The sequence below is a fragment of the Tinamus guttatus genome, unplaced genomic scaffold (assembly GCF_059628265.1).
Source record: "Tinamus guttatus ecotype Peru unplaced genomic scaffold, ASM5962826v1 Tinamus_guttatus_pri_ptg000601l, whole genome shotgun sequence".
Classification (NCBI taxonomy): Eukaryota; Metazoa; Chordata; class Aves; order Tinamiformes; family Tinamidae; genus Tinamus; species Tinamus guttatus.
Window position 1 is genome coordinate 2,975,745 of NW_028289135.1, and position 24,236 is coordinate 2,999,980.

At 39.0% G+C, this 24,236-nt stretch overlaps 1 protein-coding gene across 1 annotated transcript in view; it reads left to right on the forward strand.

Annotated features, from left to right (window-relative positions):
* The window catches only part of DISC1 (DISC1 scaffold protein), a 169,892-nt gene that overhangs the window by 56,169 nt on the left and 89,487 nt on the right, over positions 1-24,236 (forward strand). Inside the window, exons 7-9 of the mRNA XM_088534839.1 lie at positions 1,770-1,824; positions 5,474-5,576; positions 15,945-16,133. Coding sequence (XP_088390965.1) covers positions 1,770-1,824; positions 5,474-5,576; positions 15,945-16,133 — 347 coding nt within the window. The remainder of the gene's footprint in view (positions 1-1,769; positions 1,825-5,473; positions 5,577-15,944; positions 16,134-24,236) is intronic.

Below are 24,236 nucleotides of genomic sequence, written 5' to 3' on the forward strand. Positions count from 1 at the left end.
AGTGCACGTGGGCTTGTGCGTCATTGCTAGCAATGTAGATTCTGTGGCGGGGCTGTAGGTCCTTTTCGCTTTTTTTGGATGTAGAGTTAAAAAAATAAATAAAAACTGATCTCCCTTCCCCTGCAGTGGAGTAAAGCACAACGTGAATCTTTGGGGGCTTTTTGTCAGTAAAGTGAACAGGCGGGAGGAAATGAACACAGAAGAGATTTGTGGAAGAAAGAGGTGCCATCTCCATACTGTTATTCTCGTGGCTATAACCGCACTTAGGTTTTATTAGGTCTTGGCTCCTTGGGGTGGGACAGGATGAGGCAGTTGGTGCACGGTTGGCCCAGTCACCTGTGGCTCATTCAGTCGTGCCCGTGGCCTGGCTGCTCCCGCTCGCCAGCCGCGCGCAGAGCCACGAGTCTGTAGCTTGTTCGCCCGTGTTGCAGTAGCAAGGGCTATTATGGGAGAGCTCGGAGGAGTGTGTGGGAGATGGCTTTGAGCTTGCGCCTTGAGTTTGCGCGTGGGCCAGCTCCCCGGCTTCGCGTGCTCCGTTAGGCTGCTGCTAACCCACACAGTCAAATGCTGTTTCGTGGAGTGTGTCCTTGGGTTTCAGACGTGCAGAAATGCTGAGTCTTGAAACAGAGCTCCGTAAGTGCTGCCCTGGGAAAACACGAAGCAGCAAAAGTGAAATGCTTCAAGGTGGGCAGCAGCGACTGCGCGTGGCATCAAGGTGGGCGCCCAGTGCTGATGTGCGCGCGGAAGAACGGCGCTCCTGAGATTCCCACACCGACACCTGAGTGCGGTGCTGTGCTCTACAGTGCTCCAAATGCAGCCAGGGGTGTTTCTGAAATGTTTGGGTACTCCAGTGATGAGTGCTAAAGAAAAGCTCGGAAATAAATTAGTAGCTCTTATTCAGGAAGAGCATCACAGGCAGGTTGTAAAATAAGCATAGTCTTTACAGTGAGGCTAAGAGCAAGACTTGAAATGCTGCTGGTAGGGAATGCTGGCTGTCATGGGGGCTGGATGAAGTGTCTTACTGAAGGGAAAATAGGGTGTAATAATGTAATCGAACACTGTTAGAAATGTGTCTCTGCAAAGCAGGAGGGAGGGAAGCATTAAATAAAGGTTGCAAAAATAGATCTCGCTGACTCCTAGTGTTTGTCTACGTGACTTGAATTTTTGATCTTTGTGTTTTATTTTTTTGTTCATAAATAAACTCACAGGATTACAGTATATTCAGTTATATCAGATTACTAAACTTACCTGGTTTTGCTTATGAAATGAAGGCAAGTGACTTGCATTTAAATATTTCCTGGCAAAGTTGGAAACCTGCTTATAAGAGAGGGTAGTTAACTGCATGTTCTTAGACAGAAGCTTTCTTTTTTTTTCTTAAATACTTCATGGCAGCCTACCATACACTAGTCCTGAACCCTATTTTGTACTTCTAGATACTATAGTTATGCAAATAATCATAATTGTGTTGTGTTGGTAAATAAAATGTGCTTTATTATACGTCCTTAATTAAAAAGTGTAAAACTAGTCTGCGATCCATTTTGCAAATAAATAGGGGTAGAACTGGGTGGAAAATGTTGGTTAGTCGCTAGCAAAACAAAATATAAGCACTGAAACCACATCAAGGATTTTATCTTTTTATTGGTTCTTTGTGCTAGTAAGAGTCACCTTAAAGCCTGTGTGTTCCTGTATGATAAAAGTGTGTGTTGTGTAGCAGACTGTGATGAGCAGACAAAGTCAACATTATTTTATTTTATTTTAATCCCTTCTAGCCTTCAGGAAAGAGAACAATCATTCCGCATGTCCATTAAGGAAACGACTGCCAAAGTAAGTACGTGTCAGATGTCAGTTCCTCAGCAGATTTAGAGAAGCAGATAATACCTTTCTAATAAACTTTTCATATTTTGGAAAGTTAGCTTTGTGGATTTCTTCTGAAAATATTTTACATATGTTAAACATGCACTCCAAAAAAAAAAAAAAAAAGAGAAACTTAAATTTGGGCAAAGGACAGAGATTATGCTTAAAGAAACAGGTGGAGAACTCTGCTTCTTGCTCCAGGTTTAACAGTGCTTGCTAGCCTCGATGTAGAAATGGCTATTTTAGCTTCATGAAAAGAAAATGAGCTGTGATCCTAACTTAATATTTTTTGTTCTTAATACAGAGCCTCTTACCTTCCTTGTACCTAGTTTGGTTGGTGTGAAGGAAAAAAATCAAGTTCCTCTCTCCCCTGGAAGAGAGTTACTTTTCTCTTTAAATAATAATAAATTAGTAATCCAGCTCTCATACTCCTTTAAAAATGTGAATGAAAGTATAGTAATGTATTTGGCATATCTTTCTAATCATAGAAATTAATAATTTTCCTTTGATTTTCTTTTTTTTCATGGCCTCCTTTCTATCAAGAAGATAATAAGTTTTCTTTTTATGTCAGAATAGCTTGGTAAGTCAGAAGTAGCATCTTTGCTTCAGAATTGTTTTAGAAGAAAAGTTCATTCATTGTATCTAATTCAAAGAGCTCTATATAGAACAGGGAAGAGAAAATATTTCTGGATTTGATCATTAATCATTTTTGTACATTGAAATAAGTGTGCTATTTTTTCGTGTTTTTTCTCTAGTAGTACTTTCCAAGATTGGTAAAAATTTTATCTTTACGTTCTATCTTCTGTACTTGACTGGCAATTTTGTGCTATGCATACTATAATGTACTATAATGTCTGTATCTGATTACCTCTTCTGCTCCTGTTTTATTTTGAGCTCATCCTTTTCTATCCTTGTATTTACAAATGTCTTGAGACTGTTAGTCTATCATACTATACTTCTGCTGTCACACCTTTTTTTTTGAAGACTATGAATAAAGTATCAAGTAAAAGATTGTGACTGATCTACATATAATCCACTAAAATTAATGAGTAATTTGGTACCTTAGAGTGACTCATTGTTTGGATCACAAAAAATAAGCTCTAGAATTTGTCTTCCCCACCAGAAATATGTGCATTATGTTTTAGTGGCCTATTTTAAAACTATAGCATGTAGGGATTTTTTAAATAAGAGCTTATAACTTAAGGTAGCAGTATAGAAGTCTGCATGGTAGAGTTCCACAGCCTGTCCATTTCTTTAAATATTAAATAGATAAAATCTCTCTAATTTCATTTGATTCCTGCATAGTGGCTTTTTATTTATTAGATAAAAAGAAAGTACATAGGCTCTTCCAAATCATTTCTTATTTTATTTGTTCAAATTATCCTGTTTTATTTTATTTGTTCAAATTATCCTATTTTCTTCTCAAACTGAGTAGAGCTAGTGTTTTTAATGTTTTGGCTGCATGAGGAAAACACTGCGTTGTCACAGGCCTGTGCTTCTAACATACTTATAAGGTGATTTTTGCCTTTCTGCCTCACCTATATAGTTAGGATTAGCACATTGATGACGGGACCCATCTTCCCAACCCACGTGCCCTGGCAGAGGCTCAGGAACACACTTAGCCTCCGGTTCCAGAGGAACCGTCTCGGGGAGCGTGAGGAACCTCCTTTCGGCCTCTGGCCCTGCTGCGCAGCCCATTGCCCCGCAGTGCCCGCAGGCTTCGCCGCAGCGGCCGTGCCCCGTAGGACCCGATTAAACCTCCCAGCTAGTCTGGCCTAATTGCCAAGCAGCCGTCTAGTGGGGAGGACTCCAAGTTACTATGAGCATAGAATATATTCATGCAGTTTTCCTAGGGATGAGTGATTCCTGATCTAAGTGCAGTTTGCTGAGTCATTCAGTTATCCCTAAAGAGAGAACACTGCTTGGAAAGAAATCATTAGAAAATGTAGGATTTATTTTGGAAATAAGACACACAAATGGCCTTGGTGTTCTTTAGGCATATTTAGCCCCCTTTTTTTTTTTTGTGGGTGTGTGTGTGCATAGTTCTTTTTTATTTATTTTCAACCATTTTAAGTAAATTATTAGGTAAGGTAGAAAGAGAAGGAACTAAGATAAAGTGAAATATCTGAGAATTTAAAAGCTATTAGATACAGAAGTGATGAATTAACAGATGCCTTAAGCTAAAACAAGAGGGTATTAACCATTTAGTTAAGATTTACAATTAGTATCATATCTGAATTATTATGCTTTAATTATACAAACGGGTAGCCCATTAGAGCTGTAGGGCTTTTCCTTTTTAAAAACAAATTGATAGTGATGCGTTTGTTAATGTGTGTAGCATAATCATCTCTTAAATCAATCTTAAATCATCTCTTGCTGTTGAGAAAAGATATGAGGTGGGCAGGGAAACTTTCCTCTGGAGATTTCATTTCATTTCAAATCTTATCTCTTCATAACTGGCCTGTGCTTCTCTTGACTGTGGCCTTACTCTTGTTTCCAATGAATGTAACGTTTTCTTGAGTGTCAGCTACAATTTTAAGCAATTGCTTGATGTCTGCCTTGCAGAGCAGGGGAAAAACAGAGCCCTGGAACAGGCTGCCCAGAGAGGCTGCGGAGTCTCCTTCTCTGGAGATCTTCCAAACCCGCCTGGATGCCACCCTGTGCCATGTGCTCTAGGTGTCCCTGCTGGAGCAGGAGGGTTGGACTAGATGATCCCTAGAGGTCCCTTCCAACCTCAACTGTTCTGTGGTTCTGTGTGGTTTGGAACAAGAGTATTTCCTACTACCTGGATATAGGCTTTACCTAGTTGTAGGGTTTTTCGGTTTGTACATTTTGCTTTCCTCTACAAGTGCTGCAATATAAGAGAAGAATGACATTCTTGAATATATGAGAATGGTATAAGTTGTGTATTGCATATAAGAATTTTTAAGATGCTTATTTTTGCTTAAATATAAAGTACAGAAAAAGGTGAAGCTCCTTTCCTTTCATGTCTTTTCTCCTGTCACTCTCCATGCTAATACCAGCTCTGATTTGTTGCTGGTAAACTTCCAATTCCAAAAAAGAGACAGAGGCCCCAGAACCTGATGCAACTGTATCTTTGTGAAATGAAGTACAACACTGAGTTGGTTTAGCCTTATCTATTGCCTGTCCAGAGAATGTCAGTTGCTTTTTCTTTTGCCAGTTAGGATACGTGATGTGGTATCTTTGGCAAATAATAATAATAATAAAATCACAGTGCATTTTGTGTTTTGAAATCTTAAGCACCAAACCTTGTTTTCCTTAAATTTCTCTGATTCCAGGCATCACTGAATTGTAATGTTCATAAACTGCCCTTTCTTCTATGTTCAGCCTCAGGATCTAGTAGTGAAACATAACCTTTCTTATGTAGGTAGCTAATGCTAGTGTTTTCTGTTCTTATAATGGAATATGTGTGGCAAAAGCCACAGAAATTCTGATTTGCATTGGATATTTCAGCAAAGACATCACTTTTTGTTAAGCTTTGGTACCTTGCTGTAGGTTGTGTCATGCTTGTAAACCATGAGCATTTGAAGCCCCCTTTAAATTGCCTTGTACTTTTACATGAATGAATTATATATCATGGCTGTCTGCCTCAATCTAGGTTTGCGCAAGTCAGAAACTCTGCAGTACTTTGAGGAGGGAAGTGAGTGATATTGAGACTCGGCTACCAGTTCTCCTTGAAGCCAAAATGCTGGCTGTTTCAGGTAAGTTTTAAATGATGGGAAGAGCTAACAGCTGATGAGGGGTGTTTTGGGGCAGTTTGTTCACCCTCTTGTAGTTGAGTCTTCCTGGGCAAATGGTCATGGCTCTGTCTACATGTTACTGGGTTCCTTGAAGCCATTGCAAGTCCAGCAGAATCCATTAGCCTGGGCTGTGTCATGTCCTGTGTAATGTGCTTCAAGCCCTGCTCCATGGTGGGGAACTGTTCTCCAAGAGAGTGCTGGATGACAGGCATTAGTCATATAAAGAACATGACATTTTTTGACAGGCAAAATTGATAAATAACTGTCAATAGCTTGCCTAGCCTTTACAAGTTAACTGCCTAGAGCTGTGCAGCTAAGAAGAGCCATAATAAGTTAACAACAAAGGTATAATAATTACATGTATGTGTTTTAAATGACACTTTAAAATGGAATACAATAATTGGCAGCTTCTGTTATTCAGATCGTTAAACAACTAATGTTGGCAGCAGAAGAGCAATTTGATCCTTGGAGCACTCGTGCATGTTATTTACAACCAGTAAAACATTGAAATGTGATTACAGAGTCTGATTCATAACAGCTTTACATGCCACTTATTTTGGATTACCGCGCTGTTTACTAAGGATGAAAAGGCAAAGCACAGTTTTGTCTCTAAATTTGAAGAGGGAGTTCTTCTAATTCAACAAATTGTTTGCAAATGCATAAGTAGACATCTCTTTCTCTAGACACCTGCCTCTGAGGAAAAGCTGAATAGGATGGAATGTAAATTTGGGTATAGAGAATTTTCTAGCATTTTTCTTAGCAATATATGAATCTTTCTTAAAGAAGAAAGTCTGGAGATTTTTCAATATATGTCAAAGGGATGCGATATAGGTTTTTTTTTGGCCTCTTACTTGCTCAGCTAAAGATAAGAATCTCATAACTGTACACAGAAAATTTTTAAGTGCAATCTTGCACAATATCATGTCATTAGTTTGCCAGAGGTGCATAGTGTCAAACTTGAGCAAAACCCTAAAAGATTTGACCATATCTTTTATTGATTGCTTTATTTTTTCTGCATCCAGGTGCAAGGTAAGCTGAGTAATCACCCTCCTGTGCCCTTCGGCTGTTTAAATATATATAATTTTCTGGCTTTTAGAAATCAGGGTCAAAGTTTTCCCCAGCCTTTTTTATGGCTTTCTGGAGATCAGAAATTGAATGTGAAGCTGCTTCATGCTGCCAGCAGGAAGGAGCGGGCCAGAAATGTTGTGCCTTGTTCTGATGCTTTGGGAGAGCAAATGAGAAGTATGAGTGCAATTTCAAAAACATTCATAACACCACTTTATAGTTGTTAGCTCTTAAAAGAGGGATGCTTATATTTTAGGAGTGGATTCAAGAGCTAGTTTAACGCTGGTGCTTATAGGAATTTTTCACAGTGCTGTGAGGATGATTGCCTCTGCATGCCTTTTAAGAAGTAATAGTACTATTTCTTAGTGTTGATAAAAAGCCTCACTTTTGTTTTTATTCTTACTATGAAAAACTCTCAGGACTGTCACTGAGTAGTGCAGTCTTAAACAAAAATCTACATTTTTGGGGAGAATTTTGTCCAAATTAAATTTACTTTTTTTTTTTTTTTAACTTTACAAATTCATATTGTTTGTATATGTGTTCATGGGACAAGTAATAATTACTTGCAGTGCAGTAAGTTAAAAGCTGTTAGCTCTGTTGCTTTAATGCGTGCTTTCATACAGTATAATTCTTCCTTGATTTTCAGTGTGAATAAAGGTAAATTCAAAGATGTTAAGCCTAATTGTGAAGGAATGGAAGGCATTGATGGTATTCACAGAACACCTCACTTCTGTGACTGCTTTCTTCAGGAAAGTAGGCATCCATGTGCCTTTACATCCATTACATCCATGTGCCTTTACATCCATTTCTGCCTTTACATGATTTAATTCAAGTGAGGTCACAGGTGGAGGACTTCTCAAGAACATCTGGAAATGGGTTTTCATTCTCAAGCCTGCTAATAAAGAAGACATCTCTCTGGTTTCCCATGCAAAGAATAGCTTGAGTCATATCAGGCCTGTGAAACTGCAAAGATACATTTATGATAAGAAAAGTTCAATATAATCTCTATCTTAAATCATATCTATAGACATCAGTAAGGATCTGTTTAAAACTGAGCAAGGCTTTATGACTTTATATGTCGTTATGAAGACTTACTGATGTAGTTATGAAGACTTACTGTTGTTTTCAAGTCTGACAAGCTTCCATTTACTACTCTAGGAAATACATTTTTACAGGCATTATATACCACAGTTAGTGACTTTCTGTCTTGTTGTGAAATGTATGGACTTTCAACTGCAGCTTGAAGGAAACTGTTGACTTTAAATCCATAATTGACTGAGGGTTTTTTTTGTTTTGTTTTTGTTATTTGTTCATGTGGCAGTTTTTTTGAGGGAAGGAGAAAGTAGTGAGAAGAAATGCAGCTTAAAATTGAAATCTGGAGATGGGAAAATAGAAATGACTCAAAGCAGAGGAAAAAGATGAAGCAGGATAATATATGTCTGAGATATTAAGCATATTAAAAATGCATTTTTTTTCTGAAGCTCAGACACAGATGAGAGGCAGTGCAATTTGTTGTCTTTTTGTGAAGAGAAATCACCTGGGTGGTCTCTTGTTACTACTATATGAGAAACAGATGATATTCGAGGCTTTTTGGGTCAACTAACAGTAGTATCAAAAGCAAAGACTTGATGCTAATGAATAACATAGGTCTTTAGCACCAGATTTGAGGTTACTGTCTAATGAAGACTTTATTTATTTGTTTATTGGTGAATTGGACACAGACCTACGTTTTGTCATATCACATGACTGGCTCTGCACCTTCATGGTCTTAGATCCAGACTGCAGCTGGAAACAATGTGAGAGGCACATTGAGATGAATTCATGCTTGTGCCTGTACCGTCATTCTCTGCTCCAGCATACAGTGTTGTGTACGAGGTGCGTTCCTGCAACGATCACTTTATCCTCTGCAAAGTAAAGTTTGACACTCAGGATTGTTACAAGTGATGTACTCTTTAGTAAACCTATAAACTCATTTAATAAATGATGCCTGCAAGTGTCCTCCCTGCCCAAAAAAGGCCTAACCCATCATACAGGCCTCAAGCACCTATGCTGTTTGTCTTTTTGTGCCATATCCAAATGGGACTACCAGTAGATGGATGTCCCTGGCTTTCAGTGAACTTCAAAGACAATTTGTTCCAGCTGAAGTTCCGTCATGATACGTGACTAGACAGCAGAAAATTATTGCTTCTGTTGTGTCAGTCACTCATGTAGTTACTTTTTTTCTTCCCACTTACCTAACCTGCTATCCCTGGAGGGAGACAGGGTAGAAAAATCTCTTTGACAGCTCCTTTTCGTTTGTACTCTGAGAAGAAAGGTTAGGTGGAGAGTGCTCCATGGAGAAGGCTCTCCTACCCTGTGAACAGGCCGTCCAGATGACTTGGGGAGATGTAAGAAAAGGTCTTGCACCTCATGCAGTCTGTGGACTGGGCCTGACACCACAGTGACCAATACAGATGACTGCCTCCCCACCTCTCTTAGCATATGCTGTCCGGGAAGCCTGGTGACAACCTCTCACATTGAGTGCATGCAGTTTTGATGCCTAAATATAGGTCTCGTGACTACTTTTCTTCCGGTTGTCTCTTTGGTTTCCTTCCTGTTGTGGTTGCTGAAAAGGCTGTAATGACTTCATGTGGCCATCAAGATCACAGATCTGAGCTGTCACCCTCATCGTATCCCTTTCACTGGTAGTGTCAGTATGTGGAGGCAGAGGAAGAAAAGAGAAGAAATGGAAGAGAACAGGAGCTTGAAGAGCATAAGGTGACTGAAGGGCGTGAGGGAGGGCGAAATGGTTATGTGGGGAAGCCAGTGTGCACTCATGTCTGTGCAGCAGCGTGACCCTTGAGCCTGTGAGTGACTTCTACCTGGGCATCCTTTTATCACGTGCAGAGATGCAGAAGGAGGATTACACAGAGTTTGTGAAGGAGGATTATACAGAGTTTGCAGCAATTACTTACTGGCTAATGCATGAAGTAAAATGCTGGGACCAGTGTGCTCCTGGGCTAATCTGTCCGTGCTCATCACCCTAGTGCGGGCACTGGAGGAGTCTGGTGGCCAGGCTGTCGTCAGTCACCACTGCTCTTTAGAACAGACTGCATCTCAGTTTTGCTGAATTGCCGTCTCCCATCCCTCTGCCTTTTTCTCTTCAGGGTCTTTTTTTTTATTGCCTTTTCACAGAGGCATTTTTTTCTTGAGCCTTTGAGTTTTTATTACTGCCTTAACAATTTTTACTTTTGCATTCTTTTTTTAATAGTGGGTGACTTTAGCTTATGCAGTCTATCGTAGCCAACAGCATTTTTTTCCAATAAAGCTGAACTAAGGTTTCACAGTTGTCCTGTACTAGGCTTGGCTTATGACCCCTGACAGCTGAACCTCTAAAACTGGCATGTAGGTTATTTTTGTGTGTGGTATTTTGCCGTGTATTAAAATATGGTCTACACACAATCTGGTCTTCCTGAGCTTCCATGACAGTTTACAGAGTTTGGATCCTTGGTTTAGTAGCTTTACAGTAGCCAAAAGTCTGTTGTAGATTAAGTTGAGACTGGCATCCTCACACTGCAGCTCGCAAGTAAGGAAGATGTGACTGGTTTTCTCTCCCTCCATTCTCCTGTGCTTCGTGGATTGTGGGTACAGATCAAGAATCGCCCCTCTGCCAACCTCAGAGGTTTATGTGTCTTCAAAAGTGTTTGGACTGTTTGATACCACTTGGAGAACAGCAGAGAGGAAAGCAAATCTTCCCTTGTGTGTGCTGTGGTGCCTTTGCTTTCTGGATACAGGTTAATAAGAGTATTAACCTGTTATTATCCTGTTTTATTATTATCCTGAAACCTCTTATTAACCTTATTATAAAGAGATAATTACTCTTACCCTGTCTTTGGAAGGATGATTCTGGAGAAAAAAGATCACTTGTTTTTTGGACTCATGAAGCACAATTTTGAAGGCTTTTCTGTGGAAAATTTTCTTGAAAGACTCCTGCAAGAACCTTCCATTTGTCTTGTCTTAACTGATTTTATTTTCCAAATTGCTCAAATGGGGATTCCTGGGTTGCTTTGTGCCCACTTACTCAATTCTAGTTCAAGAGAATTTCTCCTCTGAAAGTGCGTCTTTGGGTCTCTCAAATTCTTTTAAATGCATCCTCTTACTTTGGCTGTTCAGAATCACATAAATAATATTGTTGCACTACGTGTTTCAAAAGTGCGGTCAAGTGTTGTCATTTAAAACCCCAAATTCTGATTTTTTTAAAAGCTCTGAACTTCCATGAAATATTTTAGGAGACAATAAGTATTTACCTCATTTATTGATTTGTTTGTTTGTCTTCCCAGAAATGCAAACACACAGTCACTGCTTCCAAAACCTTGTGCGTCTATCATGTTTTTAGCTTTTCTTCATGAGAAGTTGAATTATATTTGTTTTCTTCAAGATTTTTGGTGCTGGAATCAACTTGTATTTTCAGTGATCACAAGTTGAAAGATTTTCAGACTTCAGTTCTAGTGCCGTTGATGAATACCATGATGGTATTGAGCTGAAATATCTCTAAGTAGAAATTCCTCTACACTTTTATGTATTATTAAAAGAAGTGTTAGCCTTTCAAGAATTCATTTGCAGAGAAAGTTGGATAAGGACTGCTCCATGGATTTCTGTTTTCAAGCTAATAACCAGTATGTAAATTTTACTGTTGTGCAAAAATTGCTCTTTCTGTAGAGGTGGGATGTTCCTCTCAGCTGCTAGTATAAATGGAAACTACGAGCGCACGTAATTGGTGGCATAGATATGAGAAAAACTTGCATTAAAAACCTTGTGGACCATTAACTTTATCTTGAAGGAGGAATATTTGACAACACTTAAATAGAAGCATATTTACCGGGATTTACAAAATGGGACAGATTCCACAGTATATTTTTAGTCAATTTGTCATTGGCAAGTAGTATCAAAACAATGACATGTTAGTTTGCGGCTACTAAATGGGCAACAATCTCCTGATACAGTAACATCTGGCAATGAGTTGTTAAAATGGGCATGAATTTAAATAGAATGGAACTCTATATAAAGAACATATACTTCATGTGCACAATAGTATTTAGCTGTAGCATACGAACTTACTAGAAGAATTCTGGGAAGACAGAAAATTATTTAGTATTTATTTTTATATTGTATAAAAACAAAAAACAAAACAAACAAAAAAAACTTTGTGCCTGGAGATATTTTTCCTTATTCTTTTGCTTATTCAACTCCATGTGGTTTGTTTTGCTTGATTTGGCTAGTATTTTTGGCATTCAGGTTAAGCCATTGCAGTTTACCTGATGTCACTATCTGGATGAAGCCAGAATGAAATCTTACCATGTAGATTTTCAATTCTTTAGTGATCTTTATGTATTCTTGTAACACTTTTTTTTTTTCTGTAAACCTTAGATATTGCTATTTTAATTTGTTTAAAAATTAATTCTGTATAGGAGCCCTCTTTTTAAGGGTTTCATTTAAAGACAGACTAGACTGGTTTTAGTTAAAAGAGACTGCAAAAAATTGCCTCTGACTTCTTTTCCATTTTTGTTTTGTCAAATGCTTCAACTGGCAAGCTTCCCCTGCATTAGTACCTATATTATGCTTTACAGAATCGCAGGTGAAACTTGTACAAGAATTTCTCAGGTTGCTTGTGAAATTTTGGTTGAAACAGCAGACTGTAGTTCTGTAGGCAGAATTTTTGAATCTGACACTTTAGCTACTACCTAAAAATTAAAGCCTTTTTTCTCCCTAATGACAGATTTGTTCTAGATCCGAATCGCTGTGGCAGTCTGTGCAACAGGGTCTCCCATAGAGAAAGCTGCTGACGTGGCAGGCACGCTGGAGAGAGAAGGATTTGAGAGGAGAGGACTCTAGAGGGCAAGATTAGGGTTGAAGTTTAAACCGGGGTTTTGTTGCAGTCTTTTGAAATAACACTAAGGTTGAACCTCTCAAACTTAAGTGTATGAACTCAACTCCTCAAGGCAGTGTATTTTAAGAGCTATTCACCCTATTCAGAGCAGCAGATGCTTGGAATTAGTGGTAAAGGGACAATATGACTCTTCAGTGCAGTACTTGTAATGAGTTTGGCTGATGTGAGTGTTTCCAGATTTTATTATAATCCGACTGTTTCACATGATTATTTATTTTTCTCAGTGGAGTTGATTATTTCTCCCAAAGATTGTTGCTTCCTTGCATTTATTCAAGTTTAAACTGAACAGTTGTAAGATACCAGTAAGGCAATAAATTTTCTAGCACCGACATTTATAAGCAATTTTCTGAAGTTGTAGATTTCCCTGTTTGTTGTACCATTTAGTGTAGGTTTATACATATACGCGCTTCAGTAGTATCACTATGAGGCAGAGGAAGGATGGGAAGAGTGGCATTTTGCTGTTCTGCTGCCTTTATAGAATGGCATTATTAGCTTCCTGAGGTTTTGGTATAGACGGAAGCTGAGCTTTTAGTTGTATTTATTTTATATATATAGTATGTATTTTGTATTGCTTAATTTTGTTGTCTCTGTACACATTTCCTGAGTGAACAGTCCTTTTTGTTTCAGTGATTTAGACTTTCCAGGGAAGAAGAGGACTGACTTTATTTATCTAATGTCATGCAGCTAGAATTCTGTCAAATGGAATAGCTTTGTAAAAATTCAGTAATGTTTATTGTGTACACATAGGAAAATGGTAATTTCATCATTAAAAAAATCATCAACAGTCTCAGAATACTAGCAGAATAAAATATTTCAGCAAATGCCTGAAGAATATCTTTACGGTATCCAAAGTGACTTTGGCTATTAACAAAAACAAACAAAACAAAACAGTCTCCCCAAAACAGGGCAGTGTGTTTCTAAATGTTGGCAGCTAGAGGTTTATCTTGTGGCATTTAGAAACTGTTATTTTGGTTGCTGTGTTTGAGGTCGGAAGCTCAGTGATGACACTTGGTAGGGTATGAGTCTGTAAATGTGCTTCTGAATTTTCAGTGCAGCCTTTCAGACGTTTTTGCTGTCAGGGATATCTCCATCAGGTAATTTTGGCTTTCGGTCATATATCTGATGTCATTTCCTCATAGGCTGTTTTGAGATCAGCTTCCCCTCTGGGATTTAAGGCCCATTCAGTATGTATAAAACTTTCATGTATACCTTTCTCCTTGCTGGCTTCTGAAGTGTTAGAGAAGGCTCCAGTTTCCAATGAGCATCTCCCGTCCTCATGTTTTATTAAGCATCTGGTGCATGGATGCGTGGGAAAGTTCAGGTGCAGTAAAGATGCAGTGTTTGATTGTAAGTCTTGCTGCCTTAGAAACATCTGAACATCTGCATTTTTTTTTCCTAGACATTCTTGTCCTATTTTTCTGCTACATTTTACCAATTTTGGAAATTGTTTAATTCTTTGTAGGCTACAACTGGCAAACAGGATTTTAGTTGAGAAACAGAGAAGTAGTAGTTTTCAACTCTTAAAATGAAAGAAAAAAAGGTCTATTAAAAAGAATTGACTTGATAGTATTTTGCTTGTTATGACTAACTTAAAAACAAACAAACAAAAAACCCAAACCAGCCCACTGTACTTGGCAGTCTTTTTCAGAATTTGGAAAAGTGCAGTCTCCTCCTGGCACATCTGCCTCTGTGTGGCCGGCGCAGTGGGCAGCGAGATCTCTCTTGGAGGCTCAGGGCTGTGGATTCCAGCCCCGAGCGTTCCCGTCGCTCCTGCACGCGGGGGCAGCAGGGCCCTGTCTGCAGCGGGAGGCAGTTTGCAGCGTCCTGGCTGGTGTCAATACCCGCATCTAGTTTTGCTCCCTTGTCCTGCAGGAACTAAGCAGCAGCCCAGTATTTCTCTCTAAGATTTTGTGGCTGACGCTTTTGAGAAAGGGGAGTAATGCTGCAATTTAGTCAACTCTGTTGTGGTTCTGATGTTTTGGAATGTATCTTATTTTCCTAAAATAAGCTTTCAAATTGATCTGTTGTTCATAAGCAATGTATTACTGTATTCTTCTGCAGGGGAAAAAAGAGGTAGTTGAATATCTGAAAATGCTGGTGTTGCCAAGTTGTTTCAGGAGTCTGAAATCATTGCATTTACTTTGTAGTCTGAATGAGGCATCCTGCATATGTGACTGGATGTTTGTCTCAAAAATATTTGGATCATGGCTAACTTTGTAAATGTTGAATGCCTTTGCTTCCTAGATCAAACTGCCATTTTTTTTTTTTAAGTTAAGACAATGCTGGAGCTCTGTTGTGCTGCAGATTTTCTGTCTTGTGTCTACAAGTCTACATGGAAATGTTTTCTCAGTCTAAATGTTCTGTTGATGCATTTTTGCTTTATAAAACAAATAGTTGAATAGTCATTAAAAAAAGACTTGTACAACTGCATATATGTAGCATAACAATAGTTACTACTACTTAAAAATGATTTAGTAGCTGAGCGCTTCATCATCCTTAGTATATTTATATCTGAGACTTCTCTATAAAGCAAGGAAACATGCCTGTCCCTGTTCTTACAAAACAGTGTTTGAGAAGGGTTAAGTGGCTAATGCTGTATGCTGCAGTGTTAGCTAGTTGGCAATTGAACTTTGGTTCCATGTTCAAAGGAGCTGAACATGTTTTTTGAAAATCCAGAGCAATGCGAGCTGTCAATACTGAGGTATCCTCTCACTTTGTGCTGTCTCATGCTTCAGGGAGAGACAAATGTGGAGAGTTGTATCTTTTAAATATGTTTACTCAGAATTTTCTTCTCGTTTTCCTTTTAGTTGCTGCATGCCACTTAATAAAGGTGATGTCATTTTTGAACAGCCTTCTGGTGCTTCGTATGAAGAACTGCCTGATGCCCCTTAGTTCAAGGAGAAATATTTGAGAGTCTTGCAGATTGATAGCATCCATTTCAAAACCATTGTAGGCTGAGGTGTCTTCCAAAACCTGCAGATGATCTCACTGATTACAGTACAATGATCCATGAATTACACTACAATGGTTTGTGCAGGGCAGGCCTTTGAAATACATTTTCCAAAAATGTAAATGGTAGCAATACAAAAAAGGCTGTTTATGTATGAATTTAAATCTCTACAATTATAATTCTTTTTGTAGTAGGTTAACAAGATGGATGGTTGCAAGCTGTTCACTGTTATTGCAAAAGAGTCAAAGAAGTCTCCCTCTTTTCTTGTCTGGTCTTTAAGTGGCTTTTGGAGAGTGTAGTTGCTTAATTTCTCTTGTTTTCTGTGTAACCTACTAATGTTGCAAATATCTGCTTCATTCTCTTCCCCCTCTCCCGAATGAATGTACAGGAAGTAATTTTGGGACTGCTAAGAATCTGACAGAAGAAATAAGATCATTAACATCTGAGAAGGAGCGTCTAGAAGGACTTCTCAATGAGTTGGTGGTGTTGAGTGCCAGAAATGTCCAAAAATTAGACAGAATTAAAGATGATTACAACAGACTGAAACAGGAGCTTGAGCAGGGAGAGACCGCCTTTGGTAAGTAACTCACAGGCAATTACAGCTTTTGTTCAGTCGTGGGCATCTACAAGTCTGCTGGGTGTGCTGAGCCACCTTGCATTTCACAAAACATTTCTAAGGCAAGGCTTCTTTGTTTAGATTTATGACTGGGAGGAAAGGGCTTAAACAGTTTAGCAAATACAGCTCGCATATGCCCGTAAGCAGTACTTGAGTTGCAGTGTCATAGTGGAATTGCAGAAGTTATCTGCAATTATGGGGAAGACTACAGACAAACTAACAAAGTAGCAAGGCTGCTGGGCTTGGCCAATCCTCCTTGACTAATGTCCCTCCTCCTGAAGTTATTGTGCGGATAAAGTGGCCTTGCTGCTTGATTTAAATGTTCCTCCGACTTTTAATTTACTGATTACAAATGTACAGTTACTATGGTTACCTCTAAACAGCTATGTGTAAGTCTGAGGGATTGATTAAAGCTCTAGGGGTTTGAATGTCTTTGTTTTTTCGTGATCCTGTGGGCCAGAGGTTGGCTGAGGACAGAGAAGTGCCTCAGATTTAAAATGAAGTCAAATAGGTAGGCAGAATTATCTTAGAAGCAAAATTAATGCCCTTTACAATATGCAGAATAATACATGTGTAGTCCTAGGTAAGAGTTTGCTCTGTTAGAAACTAGATGGCTATATTTTTAATGGTATTCCTCAAAAGAGGTATGTTAATACCTAAGCAATGTTATCCAAAAGCACAGTGTGCAATGCTTCCTCCTTGCTTGGATTTGCAAGGGGTGGAGAAGGTTTCTGACCTTCTGAGCTGCCTGTTTTATTGCTGCTTTGTTTCTAGGAAAATGAAACATCTTGTAACACACTTTTTTTGGGAAACACTTCTTATTTGTACTTTTATTCTGCGGGGTTTCTGGGAATCAAGTCTATATAAGACTGTTGCTGAAGCAACAGAACTGGTAGCAATTCAGTGACTCTTTTTCCTTTGCTTTTATGTAGCTGAAATGAAGTGTCATCTTGTTCTGACCTCTACTGTTGTACAATTTGTGACAATAAACGGGGAAACGCAGGATGTTTACCAAGCAGATGATTTTTTTCTTAATTGTGATTCTACAGGAGTTGAGAAATTTTATCCTTGCGTAAAATAAAACTCTATTAAGCACATCCTCATCAGAAAGATATAGATTGAAATCTCAGATGCTCCCTTGTCCTCACCTCTGTCCCTTTTGCATGTCATCTACACCATTTTCTTCCTTAGAGAATGGAAACTCCTTTAGGTTTGAGGACACTAGCAGGACATTGATACCAACCATTTAATTACAGCACCAACAAAAATAGCCTTCTGCTACACTCTGGAAGATAGTAAACACATCATATCTTAAAGGAGACACCCACTTTTACGAACTGATTGTTGTTTTGTACAGGGCTTTTACGTTTGGAGACTAAAGCATAAACAATGGGAATAGAAATCTGTTACCATGGGATAGATTAAGCCGTAGATAGTGTACGTAGTGTTACGTACACTTAACTGCTAAGCTGTAGATAGTGTACGTAGATAGTAGTGTTGCTGTGGCTGTTGCTACCTTTCATTTTGTTGGATGCTGCACTCTGTTGTCTGCGGTGGAATGACTGAGAATGGGGCTTGTTTTTGTGGGTTGATTGTTGCAACTTGCAACTTTCAGCAATTGAAAAATTAAATCGATGGAGCCAACCCTGGCTGAAGCGGTCCAGGTGCGGCGGCACAGACCAGCAGGTTTTATCCCTTTCTGTTACCTGCACCAGCACGATTGTATCTATGTCCCCCAAAGTTGAACCTGTTCCCTAGGAAGCTGCAGTACATCTGTTGGTGACTTTTGGACTTTGTTCCTCCTTTTTCCCTTTGCTGCCCCGAGTTCAGGTCTCGGCCTTCCCCGCGGCACAGCTCTGAGCGCGGTCAGGCCTTGGCCCTTCGCTAAGGCTGAGCTGCACACAGGCCTCCTGCACGTAGCTACACTTTTAAGCTGGAGTTAGCCGGCGTATTGCAAGACCAGGGGAGAAGCCAGGCCCCAGGTTTTGTTGTGGACCAAGGCCACGTTGCTGCTGCTGCTGCTGTGCAGGGCACTTGTCCCGAGGAAGGTGGCAGTGCCCCGCGCTGCCTCTGCTGCTGCCCATGCTTCACAAGGGAGCGCAGGGCCACTGCAGGCTGGATGGGGTAAATACGTGAAATCAGTGTCTGCCACAGCCTGGACAGAGGGGATTGGAAGATGCAGAGCAGACAGTCCCTACATCTTCTCTTCCTGCAAGATTTATGCTCATTTAAAATGAGTTAGGGGGTTGAAATCGCTTTCACTGTACAAAGGACATGCTTCGTTTTTCTCCTGGCGGGGTAAGTGGATCGACTGGATGCCATGAGCAGTTGTCTGCTCTCATTCTTGCTTTCATATTATTTCCAGAGAATAATCTTCTTCTTTCCCTATCTCAGGAGCTCTCCCTCTTTTCACTTATAGCTCCTTAAAACCTTCTGTGTGGGTATTTCTACACATAGCCATCTCTACATCCCCTTGGACTGTTGTCTTTTGTGCCTGTGAACTTCTTAGAAAACTTACTTTGAAATGGCTGTTGGACTGAAGATAATGCCTCTTTGAAGATATCTTTTTTTTTTTTTTTTTCCCCCTCAGAACAAAGAAAAATGGAACACTAAAGTGTGTGTGTATGTGTTGTATGTGTTGGTCTCTTGTGGATAAATTGGTCACCATTTTTTTCCCTTCATTAATAATTGTTGATTTCTCACAGTAATGTCGATATAAGAAAGCAGACGTCAAGGGAAGAGACTTAATCACACAATAATCAGAGCTGGAATTTTAAATAGGATGCATCATTAGCATGTTAATGAATTTTCTCACTTTGTGCCAGCTGCCCAAGTATAAAAGATATTGCAGATGTAGTGCAAAAATCAGGCTTGGCTCACTGTGCTGAGAGCTGTCAGTGTTCTCTACAAAGGAGACTTGATAAAAATCCTTTCATATTTTTAGAGATGCTCAAAGATATTTTTTCCCTTTGGATAATAGAAGCATCAAAAAATGACTTATTGATTAGTATTTTAGGATGAATAGTACTAATTTGACCTTTATATAGTAACTTTCTTTTGGGGGTGTCAGAGCACTTTTATAGACACGATCTACTGTTATTGCCATTTTACACATACAAAAATCAGAGAGGCAGAGGGGTCAGGTAATTTTACTTGAAATGGTAGTGAAGCCAAGTTCCCTGCCCGATACTCTAGCAAGTAGAATTAATCACTTTAAATAAACAGACCTGAAATGAATTGACACTTTGTGATGAGCTTTACGTTCTTCTTGACCACAGGGATTCTGTAGCCTTTGACATAGTGATTCTGAGAAAATCACTGAAGATCGTGCACTTTCCTGTTGACCAGGCCTGTCTTAGGAAGTAAAGGGCTCTGTTATGGTGAGGAAGGTAATGGCTTTGCAGCCCAGAGCAGCCAAAACCTTGCTCCAGACAAGTGAAACTTAATTACTTGCCTGTCTGCCAAGCTGCTGGATAGCACTTGAAAATCCTGGCTTGCACTGATTGCCATTTCCAACCTAGGCCTGGAAGTGAGAACGACCCTCTTGTCTCTGTTTCCTCATTGCTAATATTGAAGGGCAGGTTTGCTGGCCTCATTTGCCAAATCCATTTTCTAGCTGCACTCCTGCCACTATCACCTAGACTTTAGGGGAAACATCTACTGATGGTGAGTAATGTAGGCACAAAACTCGGGGATACTACTACATGATCTACCTCTTAGGGTGACCTTGCCAAGTCACTGGAAGCAGGATTTCTATACCGAGTGAATTTATAGAGGAAACCTGAAGTAAAGGCCATCATGTGCATCAAAGCAGCATATTAATTCTTTTTATAATCATTGTTTGGAAACTGATTTTTCATTATTTACTGCTGAACTCTCAATGACATTACTGAGAGCTTTATTGTGTTAGAAAATGCTTGTGTTGGTCCTAAAGCTCTTAACCAGCCTGCTTGTAGAGTGGCGGAGCTTTCCGGGAGGCAAACAGGTATATTTATTAAATAATGGATTGGATGTATGGATGTAGTGGAGGGGTAGCTTAGGAAACTGGAATTTTCCTTTTTGAAATGCAAGTAGCGTTCCTGCACATGGTATCTCATAGCTATTTGTCCTGTACGTGAAAGGAAACCCATGCATATCCATTATTTTTATTTTAATTTTTTTGAAAAGTATGCTTGGCTAATTGACTTATTAAAACTGAAGTGTGACACAGTTTGTTCCATTTCTATTGCTCTTTAAAAAAATAACAAAAATTCTCCTACTGTCTTTACAGTCATTGTTCAAAAGCTCTATATTTGGCCATTATGCAGGATGAAATTAATTACTGTGAAACTTAGCATTCTTGTGGTCAACAGAAATCACTAGGGGTGCTACTTAAAATAATACTGGCTTTGTATTCCAAAGTTCTTATGAAAAGCAGATGCTCCGTTTCTTGCAGAAATGTATAGGATATCATTTACCGAACTGTTAATGAGCATTTACTGTAAAGAATTTTTATTCCCTTGTAAAGGCACAGCTTTATTCTGACAGATTCATCAGCAAAAGTTTGATAACAGAAGTATATGTAAAGCATTTCTCATTGAGAAATCTTTCTTTATTAATTTAAATATTTGCTTTTAATAGTAGATTTGATATGAAAGCTCTCATAATTTTATTTTTAACTTTTATTTTTGTAATGCTTTTCAGAAAGGTCTAAAAGCTATTAAAATTCTCTAGCAGTCTTAATTACTTCAAAAATATCATTTCAGCATCTGTTTGTGCTATGAAAAAAATATTCCATATTTTCTTTTACTGATTTCCAGGTTGTGTTAGTATTGTGTCTTCAATGTTGTTGTTGGTTTTTTTCCTACGCCAAATAGGCTTTCTGTATTCTTTCCAGAGTCCATCTCGTGTCTGAGTGATTATTTGATTTTAAACTGAAAAGATGAACCTTTTGATTGCTTCTGTTTAAATAAATCATTAAAGGAAGCCAGCACAGCGTGTAACAGATGGGCTTCCACAAGGAAGAAGCTGTTGTGAGTCTCATCGGGCGTCCACGTCTAGTGTGTGCAAGGTCACCATGTTCCACGTGTCACGAGTGTCTGAAATGCTGGTTGTCGCTCACGTGAGAGGTGGAGTGGGGCGATTCCTTGCTTATGTCTGTGGCCGTGTCTCTTTTACCTGGGATCTTGTCAGCTTTAGCTGGCTTTTGCTCTGTTCAGCTTTCACCAAACGCATACAGCCCTGGGTGCTGGTGGAAGAAGCGGCACCCGCGCTGCAGACGGGCACAGTCTCTACTCCGAGCTGACGTTCAACTGATGCTCCAAAGTAGCAGGTACTAGGGAAAAGCCAGGTCCATGTGAAAGCAGAAAACAAAGACCAGTCAATCCAACTACCACAAAACCCTTGCAGAGCTCCATTTCTCTTGGCCAGATGCAGTGTGCAGGATTGCTCACTCACTGCTCACTGCTGCTCTCTCCTTTGCAAAATTGCTATTTCTGCTTTTGCTCCGAGTTGGGCTGTTACGTGCAGTATCTGTTCTCCTGCTTTTCATTGGTTGTCAGCTCGGTTCTCCATTTCTGCAGGCATTTCTAGAGCACTTGGGATCTTTCCGGTTAAGTACCACCAAATACTTCTTTTAGTCTTATGATTCATTAATGGATTTCTCTGTATTTCAAATTGTTACCTGACTTCGAGGGTCAGGTTTGGATTTCTGGTTTTCATTCCATGTTGTTTTCCCTCTCCCCCCACACCCCAAATCTATATAAAATAAGTTAAAATAGTTTTCTGATTAAGATTTCAGGTAAATAATTTTTACTGTAATATTTTATTTTTTATGTGTTACAGAATTGTCTTTTTGCTGCATATAAGTTATAAGAATTTAATAGTCTATAAATAGTTAAGTTCTGCTAAGCATTTTCTACAAGCAAACATCAAGTGTATTTTTGGTTTAGACATTATTTTTGTAAGAATTGACTGGAAACTCATCTGTTTTAGCATAATTATATTTGCCATATGTCTTCAGTCACTTGCAATTGTCTTTCTCATAATGGTGATTATAAAGGTCATCTTGCTTGCTGTTTTTTCAATATGTAAAATAGTTAATGATTTTTCATTTTAAAGGATAGAAGTTTACTTTATATAAAAGCGGTGGAAGCACTAAATTTACCCAAGTTGTTCTGTATAATTAGATGCAAATATCTGTAATGCAGAGAATATGAAATGAGCATTCAGGCAACCTGAACTGCCAGAGCAGCTTGGTTCAAAGCTCACAGCAACCTATAGGAGTCTTTTGATCAGGCCATTTCTGTGTTGATGCTGAAAGGTGAGCTTCTCTACCATTTCTTTCTGCTGAGATCAGATGGCTCGTGATCTTTACTGAAATGTTTTATATACCTTTGCAGTGCTGTCCTCTGCAGACAGCAGTGGAACCTGTCTGCACAGCAGAGTAAGCACGCCGTAAATGTCAGGGTATCGACTCTGCAGTCACAGAGGGACCTGGTTTCAGGTGTAAGAAAGGGAACTCGCTCTGTAGTTTCATTTTGGCTCTTTTCAGGATGAATGGTGCAAGGCTACTGAAAGACCTTCTGCTGTAGTGAAAGTTGGGGGCATCCAAATCCAGAACTAACTTTCGACTCTGTCATGCAACATGCACCCTTTAATGTGCAACTTTGCATAAAGGCAAGCAATCAGTTCTTAAACCATGACATAAACTTTTGAAATATTGTTGCCAGCTATATATTGAGCACATTACACTGTTCTTGTGTGTTTGACATCAAATAATTCCTGGTTTGCTGTCTACATTCCGGATTTCTGCATCACCTCAATATGTTTCAAATGATGGAGATCAAACAGCATAAATACAAAGCAACACAGCAATGAATCTGGAAGTACGTATCACCAGTTTTCATCTTCATTAGATGCCATTTAGAATCATAGAATCATTATGGTTGGAAAAGCCCCCGAAGACCATCAATTCCAACCATAAACTCATCTCCACCATGCCTGCTAAACCATGTCCCTACGTGCCTCACCTACATCTGCCTCAACTACAATTCTGCAGTTGATTCTTCTGAGGAGATAACGTCACAGTTATGGCCAAGTTACTTAGCATGGCATAGAGTCTGATAAGAGAGGAGATCATTTAGTATTTCAGTTCCCAGAGATGTGCAAATGCTCTTAAGTATGCTTTGCCTCATTCACTTTCCTTTGAGGATAAGTTTAGAGATGGATAGGATATTTAAGGAATTATCAGTGCATTTTCAAGCATCACTGCAGTGAAGCCAGTCAGGTAGTTATTCTTCTACAGGTTCAGGATATTTTACTATTGAAAAAAATACATTTAGTATTTTCAAGTTGAAAAAGTACATTTAGTACTTTTATTATTTATTTACTTTTTACTATGTAAACCAGAAAATATTGTATTTTGGGAATTATATCATTGGGAATTATCTAGGATTATGAACATCTAAGCAAAAGAAGCCCTTGTATTTCTTTTAAATGTAATTCAAAATGTTACTCTTAGGAATTAAAGGTTTTTTTTGGGTTTTATTCTTGTTGATTGTCTGACAGAATAATTTGGTCTTTCTGCTTCATTCACTCTTACTACTATTGTTTTAGGGTTTTCTTGAAGGTAATCACAAATACAATAGAAAAGGTAAAAGTGGAACGAAGGTTTCTGTAATTACCATGTTCTGAAATAGGGACATTACCATCCTCAAATGGCTTCTTTTTGCTTAATACCTAGATACTTAAAATGAATGAAATAACTACCTCCTGTGTAGTTTAACTGTTATTTCAATCATGCAGGCTTCCAGGCGTGCTGCAGATTTTATGCCCACAGATACATAGGAATGTAGGGAATCCGGAGTAACAGAAGATACTAATTGCATATTGCACAAATGTGGGGGACTTGCAATTTTGATGATAAACACAGAAGATGAACTCTGAAATTATAATGCTCGCCAAGACAGCTGCTCTTGATCTCTCAAATCATTTTACTGCTGAAGACTGCTCACGATCCTAGGATTTACAATTTAAAGCCTCTTGCAGTTCCTATCTTTTACTAAAATACAAAAGTGGAAATGC